We start from the raw sequence: 23226 nt of genomic DNA, 5'->3' as shown, positions 1-23226 counted from the left end.
AAACAAATAGCTCTAAAAGATATGGACAATTTGCAAAAATATGTAAGTCGGCTGCCCGGCAAGACTCTTTCTTGAACAAAAACTTCAGTCTACTGACTACAATACTTTGTAGTGCGATCCTCCAGGAAGGAAGCGCGAGCACAAAACCACGGCAGGCCAGGAAATCTGGAGTCGGAGAGCAGGCAGCCCTGCACAGCCGTTACAGCCTTTGACGCAGCAGTACCGCCGTCCCCACGCTTTTCTTCCTGGGCTGTTTTAGATGTATTGCACATTTGCCATCGTAAAGCAGCGGTATGACGTTTACCCGCAGGACGGTGGCGCACGTGGTTCAGAAGTTTCAAATCACACGCGGTCATAACAACAACACGTGTGCCACTGCGCCGTCGACTGAAGTTTGATCAGTACCAGAGTTGCGCTTTCGAAGCTACAGGTGGCGCGGCCGTCGCCGGGAAACTCCACTGTCAGTAGCGTATGGAGGGGCTTTACCCCCACCGAGGCCGGACGGGCTTGGCAGAACTCGGGGCTTACTTCTTGACCAAAGGAGGCGCCTCTTCCCAAATGCTGACCCCCGCCGCATGGCCGACGGTTCTCCATTGTCTTGCGTCTTGAAAGGCGCGTGAGGAGTACCGCCAATTACCTTTCCTCGAGAACTCCCCTCTCACGGCAGACCAGGTGGACTGGCGGGTTCAGTAACAAAGCCTGGTTCGCGATCGCGTCTCGGCATTCTGGCTGTCGCACCTGGCTGGCAAACTTTGCATGTTGCCACCTCGGAAGGTCATTCCTAACAGGGTGCCGGAGACGCTATAATGGGTGATGTCAACGATGTTTCGGCAAAACGAGGCTACCATGTTATTTAACGTGCCTTGGGGGACGCGGCAATGCCCTATGGACGCTGTAAATAGGCGTGATTCCCCGCAAAAGCATTGCAGGATCTGCCGTGCTTACATCCATGCTCAGGCGCCACAGCAACGACAGTCAAGGGAGTAGGTAGGGAGAGGTAGAGAGGAGGCAGGGACTCTGTACCACTGGCACAGTCAGGAAACGGGTGATTAACCATACCCCTCCGCGCTCGTAGCAGTTAAAGAACATGCATCTTAAGAAAGCATTGCTCACTTAGGCTCTCTTGAGTAAAGGAGTGAGTGAATGAATGACGCGTCTCCCCTGTGTTCTCCGCACTACATGGACAAACACGACTGTCGTGTGGCGTCAATATCCCGCCAAACACTACTTTATAGACGCAAATAGCACAGAAAGCTTGGCTTACATCGATTCCCACAGTGTGTGGGATCTGCGTTTTACAGCAAAGCTGTATACCTCTACCGTCCAAAAAAATTTTCCTGTCGTTGTGAGCAAAAAATTCCCCATACGTGGGCCAATGCCGGAGATAGTGCACCGGGCGGCCCGCGGCGGTAGTGAAGCAGGCGTTAAGCACTCCCCATACGTGGGCTGATCCCGAAGATAGTGCAATGCCGGGCCGACCCGCGGTGGAGGTTAAGCAGGTGTTAAGCACTCTCGATACGTGGGCCGATCGTGAAGATAGCGCAATGCCGGGCTGACCGGCGGCAGAGGTGCAGTTCGCCATTAAGGGGCCAACATACACAGCTTCGCTGGTCATCCTTCTTCACAGAGTGGAAGGGCACTGAGTTTTTTTTTCTCTCTCTGTTCATCGTTTTAGTTCAAGTGCTATGAGCAGCAGTGATCGACAGAGGCTGGCTCGACGCATTACACACAATTCTCTATAATATATTAAGTGTTCAGCAGCTACGAAAAAGCGGTTGGTGTGCATAGAACGGACAGCTGTTGTAGCTTCCCTAGTATGACACTCCTGGCACAACCGAAGCGGTGCAACACATGAACAAGATGAACACAGGATGTTGTATATACTCCATTCTGGAGCCAAAGCATCCCCGCGCTGGGGGCCGCCGACGATGTGGCGAGGAGGACTGCCCCACCTAAAACGGCACTGCAGAAGGTCGCTGTGACAGAAGCGCCGGACACTTATCACCCCTCGAAATGCGTGCGAATGCCTGGCGGGCGCGTTCCACGAACAGGCGGTGCGATGGTGCCCTTCAGCTTAGGAGCGCGTCGCTTGCACGTGCAAGGTGCAAAAAGAGGGCAAGAAAGCCTGTTTGGCACAGTGTATAGTTACTTTCCCTTTCTCTCTACTCACCCTTCTCTCCCGCACCCCTTAGTCAAAATAAAGGAGTCTTCTTGATGCGCTCGAAGTAAAAGGACGTCTGCCGTTTTTGCATAAGTGAAAAGTCTCCGCCTCTTATTCTATAATACAGAACCCATGTTGTACTTACGACTGACTTGGTTTGCTTTGAAAAAGTTTTCTCAGGCTTCGCCAGCATCGCAGCCAATAATAACGCACGAAAATATATTACAGATATCCATCACTTTCAAGAATCTCTAACTCTTTGTCTGTCAAGATCAGCGAAGAGAGATAGAGAAGTTCTTTAATTAAATTTAATGAGGAGGGAGCCGCCACACCGCAGTTTGCTTGACGCAGCTGCCTCTGTCAGTGAACATAGGCTTCTCAGGTGCCGTCGCCAAGCACATTAAAACGGACCATCCGAAAACAAAGAAAAAAGCGCCGGAATCCCTACGTACGTTCTTCCAAAATCGCGAGAAGATGCCGTTGTTCCAGAGTTGAAGGCGAAGCGCATTAGTCGGGAAATGCCATTTAGCGCCGCCGCTGTTGGAGCTTGCTGCTCCTCACATCTTGCAAGGGAAGGAAGATTACTTTTCGTATGACAGCGAGCCTCGAGACCTTGACAGCATTCTGGTCTTCGGCACCATGAAAAATTTTGAGCGCCTCTCCGCTGCGAATTCATGCCTGGTTCGTGCAGATGAGTTGTAAGGTGACGCCGTCAGTGTTTTACCACGTATACGCCTTGCATGTCACGTGTCATGGTGCCGTGGTCTCCCCGATGTATGCCCTGCTTCGCACCAAACAGAGGAAGTGTGCCAGTGATAAGATGTAACGTAAAATGGTGTGATATGCGGCATTTTAAGACTCTTCTTCGTTCTTGCTAGCATTGGTGGTCAACATGGCAAGTGAGGTCGCATACTGCCACTTCGAGGCAGCTGCCGCTGCAGCCCGCGCAAGACATTTCCCTGAAGCACAATTTCAGGGGTGTTTCTTTTACCTTTGCCAGTCGGCGTATCGGAGGCAGAGATGGCTGTGCTTGCAAGCACGCTACGGCAATGATGAAAATTTTGCTGCTCCGGTGATTCAGTGTGATTTACGACATTTCAAGTGAGACCAAGAACCCTGTTAACGCTTCAAAGCTAACAATGATGTGCAAGTGATATTTTTAAAAACTACACTTTCTTGTTTTCTATGCCGTCCAAGTTACAGTCATTCGGGAGGTTTCTCTAGCTGTCGTGCGGTCCTCTTTTGTTTGTTTATGGTGGCGCGCAATATTCAAAGAATACGACGGTTCCGTCAAAGACCACTTTCGTGCGCTTTTCGGTGTTGCTGATCGGAAGAATGTACAGAATGACATAAAGACTAAATGGCACCGTGAGCCATTTAGTTCCCGCCATTCATTGATGGCTAGTAAATTTAACAAAAGACCCGTGCGTTACGCTTAAGCAACACTTAAAACCATCACGTTGCTGACGAAGTCTTCTTGCAGCGTGGGCCCTCACTTTGTCATGGTGGCAGCGCGTGCCTGACTTCACGTACTCGTTTAGGGCGCGGTAATAACACCGAGTCGATACGAGACCGACAAGACGCTCACGCCAATGATTGACCGACTGTTCAGCGCAGTGCGTCACCCAAACCATCCTACCAGGCTGAAAACGACGCAACCATATACGACGTAACCGACGAGCGCGAGTTGTCGTAATGCGACGGGCTTTCTTGTCGACGGCACCGACCAAACAGCGTGCCGACCATCGTTCGACCGAACCCCGCGCAATCGGCCGTCGAACCGACAGCACCATAGCTACAGCGTCATCGTTCTCGCGCTCAAAATGAGTCAGAATGCCTACCCCGTTGAACTGCACAAGCTTCAACACTCTCAAGCCACGCATGTGAAGTTTGAGTACCTGTTGATACATGCTCAGCGAAGGTTAAGCTTGGCGCGGTGTTCTTGCGCCCGCTACCGGCGGTCCTGAACTGAAATATAAGCAGTTAGAAAGAAGGAAACTGCTTCTATAGTTCAGTTCTGGCCTTAGAGATTTGTAATCAACTACACTTCGCACGGCGCGTACACAATAAGCGACAAGCGGCGACGTAAAGCTGGGCCAACATACGTATGTACGTCACCGTTCTCTGCTGCCGGTCGCATTCACTACGTAGATGGGTGGGTCTGTGTATGTTGTTATGCTGAAACATTTCTTAATTCCAGAGATTCGCTGTTTATTTCTGCGTCAAACGGGAAACAAGAGACGATGCATTCGGTATACTGCAGCATAAACAACCATTGCGCTCAATTTTACCATGCGGTGTTAGTGATGGCATACGCGTATTCGCGAGAGAAAAACGCAGCATATAAATGAGCGCTTATACCAAGCACAGTTTGATCTAATAATGCTTTGTGGCACGCTCAAACTGCAAGTATGAAGGAGTTAAAGAAAAGCGAGCATCAGTAATAAATTAACAACCTGTTGTGTATGTATCTGAATCACAGTTGCCGTTGTTTGAATGGTTCGGTCATTCATATTGACTCGTCTCAGGGTGGAACAACATCGCATATATGCGCAGATACATATGCTTTGCTACGTTTTGACATTATTTCATAAGAACGATGCATCTTTTACACAATATTTGACGCTAACAACTATCCGTGGCTGTAGATCGATGTCGATGTAAACAAGTGCACCGCTTTGATATAGTCTGCGCTCGAAGACTTCTTGAATATGGGAAATGTGTGAATGATGTGTAAAAAGAACACAAAATGCAAGCTCCAAGTTCAGAAATCTCCTACAACAAACTCCAAGGCCGCCGTGTCGGCAAACGGAACTCGGCGTGCCGCACTGTTTGCACAACAGCGCACTCAGGCCTATTCACCCAGTAGTCGGCGAGGGCTCCACGGCTTCCACGAACGAAATGCTGCCCCTGAAAAGCCATTAATAATTATTCGAGATACCCGAAACTTACAACCGACGCGCACTGAACGTGGGCGCAAGTACTCAAATCAACGGGCGAATGCCCCGGCGCCTTTCCAATACGTTTCCAGCGGCGTGCGGCAGGGGGCAGCACAGGAAAATGAAAAAGGTGGATTGACCTACTATTCAGTACAGTGCGTCACTCATGAAAGCATTTTATCCTACAAGGCTGACAACGACGCAACCGACGAGCGCGAGTTATCCCACTTCGACGGGCTTTCTTGTCGACGGCACCGATAAAATCAGCGTGCCGATCATCGTTATTCGACGAAACCCTGCGCGATCTGCCATCGAACTGACGCGATAGCGACGGCGCTTTCGCTTGTATACATAATTAATCATGCTAACAGTGAGTCAAAACGTGCCTAAGAAGTTCAAATGCACAAGCTTCAACCCTATCAAGCCGTGCACATGAAGTTTGAGCCAATGTTGATCCTGTTTAGCGAACGTTAAGCCTGGCGCCGTCGTGTTCGTGCCCCCGCTACCGGCGGACTTGAACTGAAATGTGAGCAGTTAGAACGAAGGAAACTGCTTTCACAGTTCAGTTCTGTCCTTAGCGATTAGAAATCAACTTCACTTTGCACGGCGCATACACAATAAGCGGAAAGCGGCGACACAGCGCTGTGACATCTGTATACGTCACCGCACCCGGCTGCCGGTTGCATTTCCCTACGTAGATGGGTGGGTCTGTCCTTGTTGTTATGCCGACATATTACTCAATTCCAGAACTATACTGTTTACCTCTGCCTCAAACAGGAATCAAGAGATGGTGCATTCGGTATACAGCAGTCTAAAGAATCGTCTCGCTGAGTTATACCAACGTAATGGTATCCGCGTTCTCGTGAAAGAGCAAACGGCCTAGAAAGGAGCACTTAATTTATGCGAGTACAGTTTTCTATAATAATGTGTTATGACAAGCGCAAAACTGTAAGTATGATAGAGTTAAAGAAAAGCGAGAACCGGAAATAAATAAACAGCCCGTAATATGTTATCTGGATCACAGTTGCCGTTGTTTATGTGGTTCGGCCGCTCATACTGACTCGCCTCAGGGTGGAACAACGCGGCACATATGCGCAGATATGTATATTTTGCTACGTTTTGTCATTATTTAATATCAGCGATGCACCTTTTTCACAATATTTGACGCTAACGACGATCTGTGTCTGTAGATGTCGATGTAAACAAGTGCACCGCTTTGACAAATCCGGCGCGGACGGCTGCGCTCGAATACTTCTTGAAAATGCCAGATGCCTAAGTAATGTGTAAAAAGTACGCAAGAAGAGAGCTCCAAGTGCAGAAATGAGCGACAACAAACTCCAAGGCATCCCTGTAGGCAAAGGCAACTCAGCGTGCATGCCTTTATAGGCCGCGCTGTTTGCACAACAGCGCACTCGGGCCTGCTCACCCAGTAGTCATTGAGTGCTTCATGACTTCCAGAAACGACATTCTGCCCCGGAGAAGCCATTAATAATGACTCACGATCCACGAAACGTAAAACTGACGCGCACTCCACATGGGAGCAGATACACAAATCTTCTTCGTGATTTGGAAGAGGAAAAGTGCACTTAATTCTGCAGCCCATATGGGAGCACGGCGCAGCGTATTGAGGATGGGGACGGGGGATGAAAGATGGGAGGACAGAGGGGGAAAGGGAGTGTAGGTTTCAGGCAGAATACGTCAGCATCGTCCAGGGGCGATGGCCGGTGAGCGAGGCAGAGGCCCATGGGAGGCCGAAGTCTAGTGGCGGTCTAGGAGCCCGTTCGTGTACACATATTCAAGCAGGCTTGGCAGTGCTGCAAGGTGGTAGCGGGCCGGGAAGAGCAGGTGTGTTTCTGAGGTAGCCGGGAGTCCGTACTATCGGTAGGTGGTAGAGACTTGAGCGCGCTCCTGGGCTAATGCCGGACAGGTGCAGAGTAGGTGCTCGAGGGTCTCGCCGTCACTGCACCTTCTGCAGGCCGGCGAGGCGATGCGTCCCTTGGCATGAAGTCTGGCCGCCAGTGGCAGGAGATGGCTACGCCCACTGCAGAGAGGGTCGAGATTTTTGCTCTCAAGAGGGTCTCAGTGAATCCGTGGAGATGGTGATCGGAGAGTTCCTGGAGAGCCGGTCGCGAGTCACTTAGCACCACCCCTGGTTTTGTCGGGGGGTCCTCAGCCAGGAGGTCTGCAGCCAGGTGTAGTTCCGCCAGCTCAGCTGATGTGGAGCTAGCGCGAAAAGGTATTCGGCACTGCCTGCTCCTGCCCTCAGATGGGATGGTACAGGCCGCCCCTGCGGAGCCGTTGGAGAGCACGGAGCCATCCGGCCCAGGCGGCACGTCAGGTCGAGCCAACGTTGGAAACATATTGGCACTTCCTGGCCCAATGACGGCCTAAGATTAACAGCGTGGTTCCAATATTGGCAGTGCCATTCTGAATCCTGGCCCAATAATGGCCTAAGGTTAACAGCGTAGCGCGAATATTGGCTGTGCCATTCTGATAGAGATCCGACGTTGGCCCACATTTCACAGTCAGTAAACAATATTGGCTGTGCCATTCTGATAGAGATCCAATGTTGGCCCACATTACACAGTCAGTAGACAATATTGGCACTGCCGTTCAACAAGGCGGGAATTATTGGACCGACTTTCATACGGATTTGCCAATATGGGTTACTAGTTGGCTTTCTTTGGAGGACATTGGCCGGTAATATGCGAATTTTCGCCTTGTCGGTTTTTAGTGCTCTACGACTTGCTGATATTAAACAACGTGTTTTGAAAACTAATGCACTGATCACAGGCGCACTGCGCAGGAACCAGAAATATGATCTCCCATGTCAACTCCATGCATGGTACACCGCCATTTTTGTACTTCGCGTTCACCGAAATGCGCCCCCTAAAGAGAAAAGCCAGTGCACCTCGTAGCAAGCAGGGGAAGTCGCATAAAATTAGCCGCTGCTTTATTGATCGTGCATGGGAACATGAGCTTTCCATAAAAAGCAACGGTATTGCGAATTTGTCTGCGCATTGTATATTTTGCATGTACGCTCCGCGGCTTTGGAGGATCAGGATTCCGAGGAGAATCGAGAATTACAGTGCCACAGAGCTGATGGAACCAGTTTATATTGCATCGAGATGGAGCGCTGATGTATTAGTGAAACGTTTGCTTGTTTGTTTAGCATGCATGGCATGTTGCGGTGACATAATCATCATGCTCCTATTCCAATATATTTGTTTTTTCGTGCATGTGTAGGAAGCTCCTTGTATGAATGCCCTTGACAGAAAAAAAAAATTAATTGAACGTTTTGGCTTTTCCTCTTTAGTTGGCACGGCGCATTCCGGATTTTTTTTTTCCGCCTAGCTTTTCGTCCTTCAGCCCCCACTTGCCTCTACCCCACGCACCCACGTGAGCCTGGTCAAAGTTACCAGTCAAGCATTCAGACAGTTATAAGCTGCTGTGTCGAATTGGCTGCTCTCGGAAGCACGGGGAAAAGCGGTGGGGTCACTATTGTCCTCCTTGTCTCCCTCCGTCGCTGGCGCCCAAGGAACGCGGTCGGGCTAGGTCCAGCGGGGGAAAGTGGCAGTTTGTTCATTCACCCTTTCCTTTCACTCTTTCCTTCTATGCATCGCTAGCACGCTGACTGGGTGCAACACCACCTGAGTGCTTGCCGTCTTGTCCGTGTTTGTCAGCGCACTCCTATCGTGAAAAATGCTCGCTTGCGGTCGTCATTCCTACTGAGAAGCCTACATCTTCAAATACACAGCAAAGTGGCCACGAATTTTTGTGAGTGTTAGAATTAATATAGGCGAAACAACAACCAGAAAAAATGTTGGCGCTCGTGGCCACCGTCTTCGATGTGGGATGAACTCGGATACACAGAAGCATGGATCTTACAATGGTGAGTGAATTTGTTTTGCGCATGTATAAGTTTTATAGGGAGCAATATCACCCAATCAATATCAGCCGGTATATATATATATATATATATATATATATATATATTACTGAAACAGCCCTGGTTAATGTAGAGTGCCTGTAATTACATAGCTATTTTTTATTCGCAGCCTTTGAATAGTGCCCGGAGTAGAACACGTGGAAATCTCTGAATTTCACCCACACTCCAGGACTATGATTTTATCAAGCCATGCGCGCGGCCTGATCCTGCTAGTGATACCGAGGAACCGCGCTTCTTCTCGCTGTTCTATGTCAAGCATCATTTCCAACCGGCAGTATTTCTTTCTTTTCGTATATTAATGCCTCTTTTGCTAGTGTTTCCTGAAGGAACTTCTAGGTTTCCACGTTAAAAATTTCGCACGAAAGCGGCATTCTGCCTAGACAGTCTGAAACAAGGCTTTTTGTGCTGTAGCAGGTTTTGCTGCAATATTTTAATTATAAAGTGCTACGCTGACTAGGTGTGGGGTGTAAACAAGGCGGACGGATCCTGCGCAATTTATGTTTGTTCTAAATATTCTGTTACACCTACGAAATATGCCATATATGTCGAAATATTGAAAAGTGTTACCAGACAAATATTGCAAGAAAGTTTCTTGATTCACCCCAAGACCTCTCTGCTCAGACTCATAATATTGTTGCGGTATGGCGATTTTTCAAATGAAAACACTGCCACATACATTTGTCATACCAACATCTCTGATATTGTTTCTTTTTATTTTACAGTGCAAGCATCTCCAAGTAATGGTGAAGTCGCTATGGGAAATGGCAGCAATTTCAACGAAACCACCGCGCTATCGTGGTCCTCGGGGGCCTGATCAGCCCGCCGTCACCCAAGCACTAACCAACCTGCCTACCGACGTCAGCTCCCTGCCCTGAAACCCCTGGCCAGCCTACCATCCTCGGCACCTTGCCCAGTTCCTATCCTGAGGGCAGTGCCTGTAAATAAACTGTTTGAAGATAACCGAGCGTCACCCATTCAGGTCCACGGAAAATGCCTGTTTGTGAACATTTATTCGCAAATAAACTGTCATAAAAGTCAATTTCAGTATCCTTTTATTATTATTTGCAAGTATAGATGACTTCTGCTTCTAGACATCTTTTTTGTCGAGCTTTCCTAGCTACTATTGAGGAAGGTGGAATGGGGACAATTGGTATAAAAAATGCCTCTAGCAAAAGGTTTGCGGTAAGAATGGCTGCGTGCTCTAGAGCCAGCGTATCTAAAAGATTCGTCATGCAAAGTGCATTGGCTCAAAGCTGGCATTAATAATGGCAACGATATGGCTCAACACTGGCCCTACGCTGGCAGCACAAGGGCTGCTGCATTGGCATAACATTGGTTCAATCTTGGCTTTAACGCTGGTCCTACGCTGGCAGCACGATGGCTGCTGCATTGGCATAAGATTGGTCCAATCTTGGCTTTAACGCTGGTCCTACGCTGGCAGCACAATGGCTGCTGCATTGGCATAACATTGGTCCAATCTTGGCTTTAACGCTGGTCCTACGCTGGCAGCACAATGGCTGCTGCATTGGCATAAGATTGGTCCAATCTTGGCTTTAACGCTGGGCCAGCATTGGATTGGGTTGCACTTTGCCAATATGCCAACGTTGGTCCAATATTGGTACCAATTTCTGCCAGCATTGGGCCATGGTTGGACCATTGCTGGTGTGCTGCCTGGGCATTGATTATGCACAGCTCTTCGTGATAATCTCCATGACATATAACACACTATATCACCACTCACACGCCCACCTCAACATAGATGGCTAATCGCATTAACGTCGCCACACATCTCCAAATGATGGATGCGTCGGCAGCATTTCTTTAAAGACAAGCTTTCTTTGCCCCTTCCTTCTATTTTCCCTCTACTGCTGCTTCTGTATGGCACACAACGTCAAGGCATAGGGGGGGGGGGCGGAGGCGGGTTCACAGCATGTGTATACATGACAGGAGTGCGGCAGAGAGGAAAGGTGACGCGAGAAACTCGTTTGTATCTTTTCACTTCGTCGAGTGTGCAGATGTGCCCTCAGCGTCGCCACAATAGCCGCTTGACAGCTGTAATTATCCGCGATCCTCCGGCAAAAGCATTGACATAATTGGCGGCGCTTACCTTTCTGCTATCGTGAAAGTCGACAGCGACGCGAGATAGAATGCTGCAGAGGAGAATAGTTAGAAACGACGCTGTCGCTAAACGAGTGAATCACAGCCTTGACCGCTCTTCGCTCACGGTTCCCATACCATATGGGTGGAGAGCGGATCGGAAAAAGCTGACGTGATAAGGAAACGAAACGCTACTATTGGACATCGGTTGCGGGGAAACTGGATAAATTTCAGTTCAAACTACGGTACGGTATGTTACTGCTATTTGTGAAAAATAATCACCATGCAAATATGTGGAGCGGACAACTTATGTAGGATGTGAAGAAGCAGAGCCAGTGGGGGAACACTCCCCGGTTTCGGTGGCAAAGGTAATTTGCGCCATCTCTGTGTTGGGCGAACGCAAAAATCCGCTTCCTGTGCATGGCCTCGTAGATCGTCGCACGCACTCGCGCCGATCCAGGTGGCTGAGGTTGCCGATACCTCAAGAACAAGCCCTGAAAGCTTGCTCCGGGTGCCTAAAGACAACAGGTGAGAGCTCAGACCCAAGGACATCAGAAGGCGCATGTACACGAACACAGCCCTGTCCATTTGTGTGCTCCATGAGGGTCCGGACGTCGATGCGCCTTGGTTGTGCTACACTTGCCTCTTCCCGGTAGAGAAAGCTGACAAATAGATGTTCCTTCTCATCGTTACCTGGTCTATGACTTGTGTTTTTCCATGCCAAGTCTCATTCAGCAACTTCAGTAACTTGCCCAGCTTTCCATACCGCCCTCAGTGCTTTTTCCGTGTATCGCGTTCTACAAACGTACTAACAGCTGAAAAATTACTGTTAGTGTTTTTGTACTATCTCAGTAACCGCCAATGGGAAAACCGCGCGAACAACCTTCATGTGTAGGCATGATACGCTTTTTTTTTCTTCTTCTTCTGGAAAGCATGAGCATTGCAAGTGTCCTACATGCAGATTATTGCAGTTCGTGTTTATTATACAAAGGAGAGCCTCGTAGGTACGACTTTAGTGCCTTAAGTGAAGTAATTTTATTTGCTATGCATTGCATACGGTTCGAAAGAAAAGTCGTGTTGTTGGCTTATTTTACCTGGTCTTTGATTGAGGAATAAGCCTTTCTGCGAATGTTTTCTATGTTCTGCTGCAAAAGCCGACTACATTCTGTTCCCCTTGCCACCGTTACTGATGTTGTGGCCAAGTGCAAAATAATGTGATAATGTGTGTTTCAGTTTTTAGTATAATGTTATTTTTTTTCTGCCATGTTTTTTTTTTCGATTTGTTCAGCAGTAATGAACATGTCACGCATTTCATACTTTCGTGCAGATTTATAAGTAAGCTCTTTCTTTTGGTATGGCTCTCAATGAAACAATGTTAGCATTTTATTCTATTTTTAGGTACTTTGCGTATCATTGTTTTGGCCATTACCAGTGAGCTTTCCCTTTTTATGGTTGTCATGACTATGTCATACGTGTCGTCCAGTTTTGTGCAATATCTTCATGCATATATCAGAAGCTCGTCTAAATTTTGGTCTTGAGGACGTTATATAAAAATCTTGTTTTTTTTTATGTGTGTGTACATGAAACGGCCTTCGCGTTTGCTAACGCTTTCTTTTGTTATTTCACCGTCTGGTGAACTTTTGTGTTTAGCACTCTTGTATATGTCATGCACCTTTCACTTTTGCTCATTTTTTGAGCGTGTATCACACCACGTTATAAGAAAAATCTGTTTTCGGAAACGAAGTCAAAAAAGCGAGACTAAACATCTGTTGTGTTGGAAGTGGAATTTTCTTATGTCCCGATACATGCGGGTATAATATGAGTATGGTCAAGACTGCGTGCGTGCCAACGCATCGCCCACGGCGCACCACGCGCCAGCTCGCGCGCGATAACGAAAAAAAGAGCGCCGCGTACAGATAAAAACAAAAAATAAAAGTAAGCGGCGCGCGCGGCATGGAGGAAAGGGTGGAAGTGAGCGGAGCGGGTCAGCATAATCAAAACAAAAAGAAAAGAAAAACGGTTGAGAGAGAAGCCGCCGCGCGGCTGCTATTCCTGTTGCCATGACAACGTAAACAATCGTGCGCTCCGCCATTTTGTTTCTGCGTCGCCCATTGGTTAGGGCCGTAACTGAAGGGGACCTTGGCGCTAGCGTCGAAAGAGCGTCCGCTCCATGGAGGAAGGAAACTGAGGAGAGGCCCTACCCTCTCTGCCTCTCTGCGCGCTAGGAGAAAAGTGCGGAGGAAATGACGTAGTAGGTTCTCCTCTTCTTTGCTGAATTTTTATTTCTTTGCCGTGGCGGCTTTGTTTTGGTTCTGTGCGCTCACACGTGTTGCTCCGTAGGTTTCGTACCGTGGCAAAGGCGCTGTGCGGGCATGTTCGCCTTGGTCTCCGTGTTCTGTTGCGCTGCGTTAGCTGTACCGTGCTCTCCCGGATTTTGCTGCGGCCAGGTGGGACACAAGTGACAAAAGTTCGTGAAATGAACGAGCATGCAACGCTGTACGCAATGTACCGCACCACGGCAATGGCAACGGATGAAGGAATACCGCGGGAAATATTGCCCTCTTTGGCGGAATCATGCTAACGTGCTAACGATTGTTTAGTATTGCTGCGGAGCGCGCGCGTCCGAACACCACGGTTGCGCGCAGCGCGGCGTGGTTTCGAGAGAAATGTAAACAAGAGAGGAGGGCTGGCCCGATAGGCTGAGCAACGCCATGAGCAACGCCAACTTCCGGCTTCACTTTAGCTTCGCAAAGAGTGACGTCAGGGACTCTCCTGAGTTTCCTTCCTCCGTGGTCTGCTCGGAAACGGCCAATGGCAGCCATGCGGAGTGCCCCCTCCCTGGCAGAGCCGCAGTAAAAAGCGCACCGTAGGGTCTAGGTTAGGCTACGAAAGCGGTCACGCATCCAACGAGCACTTATGTGCCAGCCTCGGTAGCTTTTCGGACCACGGCGCGGCCGCATTTCGATGGGGGCGAAATGCAAAAATGCATGTGTTAAATGGGGGCCACGTCAACGATCCCGTGCAGGTAGTCAAAATTAATCCAGCCTCCCCCAGTACAGCGTGCCTTACAATCAAATCGTGCTTTTGGCTCGTAAAACCCCATTCATTCAGCTTGGTGGCTATGGCATTGGTTATGGTCGCGCGCATAAACGTGAATGTCGCCTTTCGACGTGTGCAAAATAAATAAATATAAGAACGCTCGTGCACTTATATAGTTAAGGAACATGTTTAAGAACACTAAGCTGTCAAAATTAATCCGAACTCCGTCACTACGGCGTGCCACCGACACGGATTGTAGTTTTTGCACGTACAGGCCCATATTTCAATTATAACTTAATATTTATGCCACGATGCGATGTGCAATGTGGCGCAATGAATATGCTCAACCCTCTCAAATGTTATAAAGTATGGCGCACAACAACCTTGAACCAAACCCCTCCCCCTGTGTGTTCTGTGCGATGCGCAAACAGTTAGCAGTGGCGCACGCGAGGTAACGTGTAACATGAACTCCCAACTTTTGTATTGAACCAAACGTTGAAGAAATTAAACATTCGCCGTCAACATAGCCGCTAATTATCGTCAATCGAATCAAACAGCACAGAAAGCTTAGCTTAAATCGACACCGCGGCGAAATGCTGTAGGCAGCATCTCCACGAACGTGGTTGAAGTAACCACTTCCTCATGGTCCATTTGGTAAAAACAGTTTTTGTTGAACTAAACACGACGATGAAGATGTTTAAGATGCGGGCGACTAACCCCAGCGCGGAAGACTCGTTCTTCTGACCTCTTCTTGTGGTCCACGACTGGGGGTACACTTCTACTGTTCACCCCTTTTTTATTTATTTTATTTTTTCTTTACCATTTATTTAATTTATTCCCGTCCCCTCTATTGCATGGGAGAAGCAAGCGAAGGGTGGGGAGGCCTCGTTAATTCACTGCGTCGGTTCTACCCATTTTCTCCCTCCCCTCACCCTCTTCTCTTCCAGTCTATCTAGCGTGCCACTTGGCTTCCACATTCGTAAAATGGCAGGGGCTGCTTTTGCGAGAGATCAAGGTGATTTGCCGCTGTGAAACGCTAATGTGGTATGCCATCTCGCCTGGGGAGCTCGAGATGGTATTTTGCACATTGGACACGGTGTGTAAAGGTCAGACGCGTTTCTCGCGTCTCCTTTGTTCTCTGCCATGCATGCTCTTTCCGAGAATATACACCCTCTGAACCACCATGACTCAGCCTTCAAAACAGCAGCACATTGACCTGGAAGTGTGGTGTCGAGGCGGTCATAGCTTCTCCAAACTGAGAAAGGCGGTGGAGAGGGGTAGAACAAGGGGGGAGAAGGTAGGGTCAGAACAAAGGAAAACTTTGACTCAAGTTTTTCGGCCTCCTGCGGTTCGAGGGAGAGGAGTAAATCGTAGAACGAGGACACCCCTATGCTGAAGAGCCAACTAAGCGTGACCGACCAACCGTAGTGGGTTGAGCTATACACCCATGGGCTCCAATGCAAATCAAACCCGTCAGTGGGCACGTGCCAAATACTTTCAAGGTCGTCATCATAGTAAAAAAAGCAATGCCCATGCCTTTGCAGTAGCAAACTTCACGAGAACGCCATAAGACAAGTCGCTGCACAGCAAACGGCAGCTACTCGACCATCGCAGATCCACTGAAGTCGCGCTCCCTACGCTACACTCCGCCAACTTCGCTTGTGCCTCGAGGATGGCGTCGTCAGGCCGTGCGTCTACCTCCGCTGCTGCTGGACTCGACCCTAGTCTGTACGGCTACGCCATGCTTATGGGAGTCGGTTGCAAGCTGCCGACGAGCACCAGCAGCAGCGACGATAGCAGCAGTAGTAGCAGCGACGACAGCAGCAGTAGCAGCTCTTCCAGCAGTGACGGAGGAAACAGCGACGTCGCGCCGGCCGGCCCGTCCCAGTCAAAGGACATCGAAAGCGTGCCGTCCACTTCCAGCTCCGCAGCCGTCGTCGTTGGGAGCGAGCCACCGGCCGGAGCGTCCCCGTCGAAGGACATTGAAAGCGTGCCATCCACCTCCGGCGCCTCCCAGTCGAAGGACATCGAAAGCGTGCCATCCACCTCCGGCGCCTCCCAGTCGAAGGACATCGAAAGCGTGCCATCCACCTCCGGCGCCTCCCAGTCGAAGGACATCGAAAGCGTGCCATCCACCTCCGGCGCCGCAGCCGTCTTCGTTAGGAGCCAGCCACAGATCTTCATACAGCCGAACCTCGTCCGTCCGGCGGACTTTCCTAGTGACCACGCGGACATGATTCACGACTGGAGCGAATGGCCCCAGTTCCCTCCCAAAAAGAACGCGAATCAGCATCAGGCGATCGTGGAGAGTCTGCCGGCCAAGCTTCCCCATGTCACCCTCGTCAACCAGCACGAGTTCCTGCTGTCTAGGATGGAACTGCTGATACACACACAGGGCAGGCGAGTGTTTTTTACAGCTGACGTGGTTTCGCGCCATAGTGCAAGGGGCTGATCTCGAAACGGTTCGCTTTCAGAAGCGTTGCAATATCGCACTCCACAGGGCAGCGTGCTGGCTTCCGTTGTTGGCATGAGCGTTCCGAGCACGCATTAGCGTTCCTACCGAGAAGCCTCACATGCCACATCGTGGTGTACATGCCGGTCTGAAAAAAAAAGCAGTGGGCAGTAATCACGCGAACGATAATCACTTTCATTTTGCGAAGGCATCCCTGCAGTTTAAACCGATTCAGCAAAGCTGAGAGCAAGCTGGTTGAGTCGGCCATGTTCGTGCCTACAGGCAGCGCGTAATTCAGACACTAGGAACAAGCACTAATGCGGTGACTCACGTATATTGCTGTTTGTTCATGTTTTTCTCACTATGGTCGCGTGCAATCATCATGTTTAAGTGCTCGTTTCGACGCGTGCTTGCGTATCCATCGCGTGACAACGGTGTTCATCAAAAATGACCGTGCCTCTACTATCTCCCTCGCATGCAGGTTCATGAACCCAGCGCCTCAGTTTCGGATTACAAACTTGGTGGATGAGTGGCAGTACACGGCCTGGCTCACCTTCACGGATTCCACTGGGAGCCATTGCGGTGAGTGTGAGCCAGACACTATGGTCGTCGGCCTTATAGCCGCCTCCATAGAGAGGCGTTTTTCTTTACATTTTTGTGTTTGTCTATTAGTGGCGAAGCAAATTTAAGCCCTAAAGTGTATCTTTGGACTTGCGCAGTTGGTCAGTACTGCCACCCGGATTCACCGCGGCCCGGTTTCTGGTTGTACGGCCGGGTGCTGTCGTTTTCCAAGCTCAAGCTCTTCTCCAACGAGAAAAAGAAACCGAACCCGCCTCCGGTAAGAGTTCGTTCGCCGCTTCCCCATTTTAGTCGCGATTGCTAGTTATGTCGCCGTCGTAAGGTGCACAATACTTAGCGAGTTTGAAGAAGCGTACGCTTTGCACTATCACCCTGGTCAGAAGGCCCTGGGTTTTACCTAGCTCTAGTGCCGTAAATATTCAGTTAAAGTGCAGTGTGCGATCGCTCAAAACTGGCCCAGCGACATTTGGGGAATCCGTCAACAAGACATGACGGCGCGGGTGCTACAAGTTGTTACCGTATTCAACTGTACGATTTTTTGTTAGCCCAGGGAGGAACGTGGTCTTATATTTAACTCGTCGCTACATGGAGGAGGGGACTATTCTACAAGTGACCACCTAGTCGACATTTCCATTTCGTCTGCTGCTGAATTGGCTAGAGCCGCCAGTTTCCTTCTGACGCGCACTCCAGCCCAGCTAAGCAGAACTTTAGCAGTGCGCGAAATAGACATGTCCATTATTTGGACCCCTACAGAATACTCGTCCTCGCCTTTCCTGATTTCTGCTGGGTCACTATATCTTGTTTAAAAAAATGCGGCACACATGACCGAATGCCCCAAGAAGAAGAAACTCTGATTACGGTAATTTTTGTTGCTATAGAATATGGATCAATCAACGGACGCCGTGAGGTAACAAATAAGTTGAACGGTGTACGGAACTTACGTCGAGTTGTCGGAGCTTGTCTGATAGTTACCTTGTTACTTGCAACGCCTCCTTGCACCTAACGCATGGATCCCTGAGAGATAAGGAGCAAGGACCAAGGCGTGCTACATACTTATCTTCATTCAAGGTACCAAAGACTGTCTTTTGTTGATTTCAGTAAGCTGTAGCTCTTTGGCATATTATGTTCTCCACCCTGCTTTGTTTCTTCAAAGGGAGTCGGAAACGGTAGTGATGTTGCAATAGCGGCATACCATTTTGTAGGACCCACGCATGCCTTTCCTAAAAAGGCCCGCGCACCCTTCCGAAAAGAGAAATACGCAAATGTAGGTCCTATGGATAGAAATTCCTTGCTTGCAAGGAAGGCCCACTTCAATATCTGGCCGCAATGACATTGGACGAGGTTCTGCAGTAGACCGTACCGACCAAGGTGTATTGTTTATCCGTAGGACGGAGAAGCGCGCTTCGATGAACTTTTCTTTCGGAAGGCTCGAAAACACCTCGCCTGGAAATTTGACCGACGCGATGGTATATGCGTGCGAGGATGCCTTTAGGTGAATACTAATCCGAAAGACTTCCCTGAAATTCCTCCTCGACTTCTATGTATACGTGGTGCGCTTGTGGTCATCATTCGCGAACAGGACGGGAGCGACCACATGTATTTCGAAGTCGTCCTCGCCCGACGCGACAACAGCGTCGTCTGCTACGGCGGGCACCATTTTCCACAGCGCGTTTACGCAAAACGGTCTATCTGTACATACAGACGTTCGTGTATGGAGTAACCGCCGCAGAAGAGTCCCCAGAATATACAGTGCGCCACTTGCTAGTAGTACGTGTACTTGCTACTGACGTTTTACTACCCCCCTAGTAACATTTGTCCCACATAAGACCTAATAGCATAGTGTAAAAATTTGTCAGTATGTGTGAACATGTTGGTAAAAGGTAGTATGCAACCTAGAAGGTGCATGTACATGGAAAACAAGTGCAAGTTTGCACTAAAAGAAGTTTATTCACACAAAAATATTTACACAGTATTGTGAGAGAGGTAATACAGAAACTAATAAAAAATAATAAATGATTAGTGACTTAGTTATTACGGCACGGCAGCTGTCGCATTATCTCCAGCAAGCATCGCTTATAATGTATTTTTACATTCACAGCTGATGTCTCTACGCATGTTTGCAGTGTGAAGCCTGCACAGAAACAAAATGGTCAGTGTTAACATCATGTACAGGTTAGCACATCACAGACATAGAACAGCTTTTTAACAAGGTTCACATGAAGTCTAAAGTTGTAACTGTCATCCCTGTTTACTTGCAGAGGAGATAGCAAGGATGGGGCACATTTCGCAATGCATATCCTTTGCTGCGTTGTATTTTCTACGTGTTATTAAAGTTAGCAAAGTGTGCGAGGTCGTTTCCGCAAAAAAGGGAACAGCCTAAAACTATTGTTATAGCCCCCAATGTTGTGGCCTGAATAAATTCAGTTTCTCAAAATGTTTTCTTAACGAATTATCTGCATAAATAATTTGCTCCCTCAAAAAGTCAATTACATGGTTTATTCATGGTGACGCAGAGAAGGTGGGCGCGCGAGCGCTTACTCACAACTGTTTATTTTTGGAAAGAGAACGTAAAAGCGCCAGCTAGCTGCACCGAGCATGTGCAAAACGTGTCCGGGTCATCTATTTTTACATAAACAGATTACAGAGCTTGAAGCAGTATTCAAGAATTCGAATTCTTTGTCAGTGATAGCAACCAATGGCTGACTGATGCATTTTTCAGCACGCCTTATTATATTGGAACGCTTCTGGAATTTGACGTGTTCGTTTATTTTTACTCGAAAACAAAATATCAGTGTCAAAAAATACCGGTTCACAATGACATAGGTTGCAGTGGTTAGACAAGTGCGAACGATTTTCTTTCACATTCGCACTTGTCTAACCAGCGCAGCCTATGTCATTGTGAACCGGTTCGCTGAAACGTATGTCATTGTGAGCCATAAAATTGTACGTTCAATATTTGACTATCTCTCATCCTGTACAGCCAGAGTAGGAAAGAGCAAAGAGTGAGTTCATGTTCAGACAATATTTACAAGACATTATGTCATTGCGAATGCTGTGAAAACGAAGTATTTATACGCTTCGTGTTTATAGCAACTTCAAGCGAACCGCATGACGCGGTATAGTTCAAGTATGTAAGAAAATCGTTCTTAAAACATTTCAGGTCGTTACTGTTCGCGCAATAATTACCTACCAAAATGCGGCCGAAGAAACTGAAATAGGATAACATCATATAATATGTTTATGAAGAATGATAGAAAAGAACATATCTTTTATTGTAATTCGGAGACAGATAAAACTTCAACGCAGTGCTCTCTTGAGGAACCGCTGTTCGCTATTTGTGCAGTGTGCAGTTTAAAACACGGACAGTGCCAATATTAAATTACCTCACGCGACACTGCATCGAAGCTGACAGAGAAGCTGCAGAAACGTTCACATCACGGAACGAAGAAAGCACCGTGGGCTTCGCAAACACGTTGCTGGTTGGCTTGCAACGATGAATTATGCAATACACAGCATAAGCATAAACAGCAGCAAAAATAGCTAGATTGCTGCTACAATGCGCGACGAAACAACTACATCGTTCCGACCGTACCATGCCGGCGTCGCAAAGGAACTGATGGCGATTCTTCGTGATTTGGGAGAGGGCAAGTACGCCTAATTCTTCAGCACAGAATTAAGCGTACTTTCCTTCTCCCAAATCACGAAGAATCGCCATCAGTTCCTTTGCGACGCTCTCCTTCTTTGCCTCGACTCCGACCACTGTCAAATTTGTGCGCATGCGCGAGATAGGCATGTAAAATTCTTTCCATCCATCCGCTTCGCCTCGACCCCCGCGGAACTAAAGCCCCGTTTTACGCCGAAACATGCCCCCCTCCCTCCCACCTTGCGATGGTTGACTCAGACCTAGACATTCATCGCTTCTCGGTGAATCATGTGGCCGGCTTTTGTGTGCGCACCCCTTTCTGGGAACTGTACTTGGAGGAATGTACCTCGTGGCAGAGGTCGAAAAAATGAAATGACAAGACAGCCGGCTCAATTTTGTTGTGAATTTAGGGACTGTATAGTTTTATATTTCGAGGCAAATATTGTTCTGAAAACCAGATTGCTTTCTCCAAATGTAATAAACATAGAAAAATAATGTCATATTGGGTAAATTATGTTGTTATCCTATTTTGCGCAAGAACATCCTTTAGCGCTTGCCGTTTTCAAAAAAAAAAAAATTTTGCTCCATAGCGCCCAGCGCAAAAAAATGCTCAAGCCTATTGTAGTAGTATTTTAATAGTCAAATACATGTGCAAAGCGTGGCGGCTATGACGTTAGCAGTTTTCAGACGCCCGAAGCACGGCAAAATCATGGCCTTTGATATCCTGGCTCTTGGTATCCGAAATGCCATAATTACAGATGTCATGGTGACCACTTGTTGGAGCTCAAAATTTTCTCGCCGTGTTGTGAATCGAGATCACTGAATATTAAGAGTGCATAATTATTTCTTTTCAATCTGTTTTCACACACAGCAAGCTACCATCGCCGTAAAGCAGATCAGTTGACATAGTTACTTTGCCTTCACTTTGATGCAACGTCCTATTAGTTACCTTTAATATGCATAAGCCGTCGGTAGGAGACAGGGACGAAAGCGTGCGAATAGGGACGCATAGAAAGCTACATTTTTTTTATACAGTAAGAGTAATTTCTTTCTTTTTTCACAGAAACGTGTTACCTGCACAGAGTCAGCTTTTCTTTCTGTTCGACCTGTGCGCTTACTCAGGTGGACACTCGCGCTCACTCAGCAGCAGCTGTATCGCGACGCTACTGTGCTGATACGTCCCAGCTTAGGCCGTACTATTTATATCGCGGAGTGCACTGATCTGATTACCTCGTTGCAAAGCTAATTGGTGGCCTTGCAGTAGCAGTGCGTGGTAAAGGCCGATTTACGCTCGAGCCCCACGCCGCACCACCTGCCGGCCCGCACGCATGTGGTCGGGTGAAAATTTGCGCATTTCGCAGACTGGTACACACATTTCGGTTTACACTGCATGTGCGAGCCCAGTGTATACCAAAATTTGTGAACCAGTGTGCGAAATGTGCTGTTTTCTGCACCACCGCACGCGTCAAGGCTCAAGCGTAAATCGGCTTTTAATTAACCAGCCCCAAGGCGGGGATAAAGCTGTGCAACTGGTGCGCGGCCTGCACAGTACTCAGCTATCACACCGGTCAGGTTGTGTAGCGCAAACAAATTTTTCGGAGTGCGCTGACGTCACCGCACGCTCACGTAGTCCAGAAGAACCTTTAAAAAGATTAGTTCTAACAGTGTACGAACATATTTCTTTAAAAATTTTAGTAGCACTCCGTCAACAATAAATCGCTACCGACTTCGATTGGGGCTACGATTTAAAACAAAGAGCTTGATTCCTGAGTATGTCATATATCGGCACTAATGTGTGTTAGAAAAAAATATCAAAAACTCTCAAGTTACTTCCCATTCTAAATATTTTTCGTCAAACAGTACGAGCTGTGGACGTACTGAGGATACATGTCCTTCAGAAAAAATATAGTTTGATGATGTATAGTAAAACATTCTTTACACAAAAGTAACGAGCCTTTTGACGCGGTACTGAAGTTTTTATATAGACGAAAGCTAGAACACATATTGACGGGGCACTTAAAATATTCTATTTGCAAAAGTATGAAGGAAGTCTTTTAACGGCTTATTTAATATATTCTTTATACAAAAGTAAGAAGGAAGTCTTTTGACTTTGTATTGAAATTATTCTTTATACAAAAGTAAGAGGGAAGTCTTTTAACGGTGTACTTAAAATATTCTTTATGCAAAAGTAAGAAACAAGTGTTTTGACAGTGTATGAACAAATGCTACCAGAATGTAAATGTAAGTAGACTGTCAATAAAGCAAACAGAAAGTTGGTAGAAGTTCTAAATAATGTTATTAGGTATTTTGTAAGGCCTACTCGCATTGCCCACGGACACGAGGCATTTGTTGGCGTCAACGTAATTG

General features: G+C 47.9%; 1 protein-coding gene across 1 annotated transcript in view; it reads left to right on the top strand.

Moving 5' to 3' along the window:
• The window catches only part of LOC142579665 (uncharacterized), a 238284-nt gene that overhangs the window by 206476 nt on the left and 8582 nt on the right, over positions 1 to 23226 (top strand). Inside the window, exon 3 of the mRNA XM_075690094.1 lies at positions 17357 to 17475. Within this exon, the coding sequence (XP_075546209.1) occupies positions 17357 to 17475 (119 nt within the window). The remainder of the gene's footprint in view (positions 1 to 17356; positions 17476 to 23226) is intronic.

Source organism: Dermacentor variabilis, chromosome 4 (assembly GCF_050947875.1).
Source record: "Dermacentor variabilis isolate Ectoservices chromosome 4, ASM5094787v1, whole genome shotgun sequence".
Lineage (NCBI taxonomy): Eukaryota > Metazoa > Arthropoda > Arachnida > Ixodida > Ixodidae > Dermacentor > Dermacentor variabilis.
This window is presented reverse-complemented; position numbering and strand designations above follow the sequence as displayed.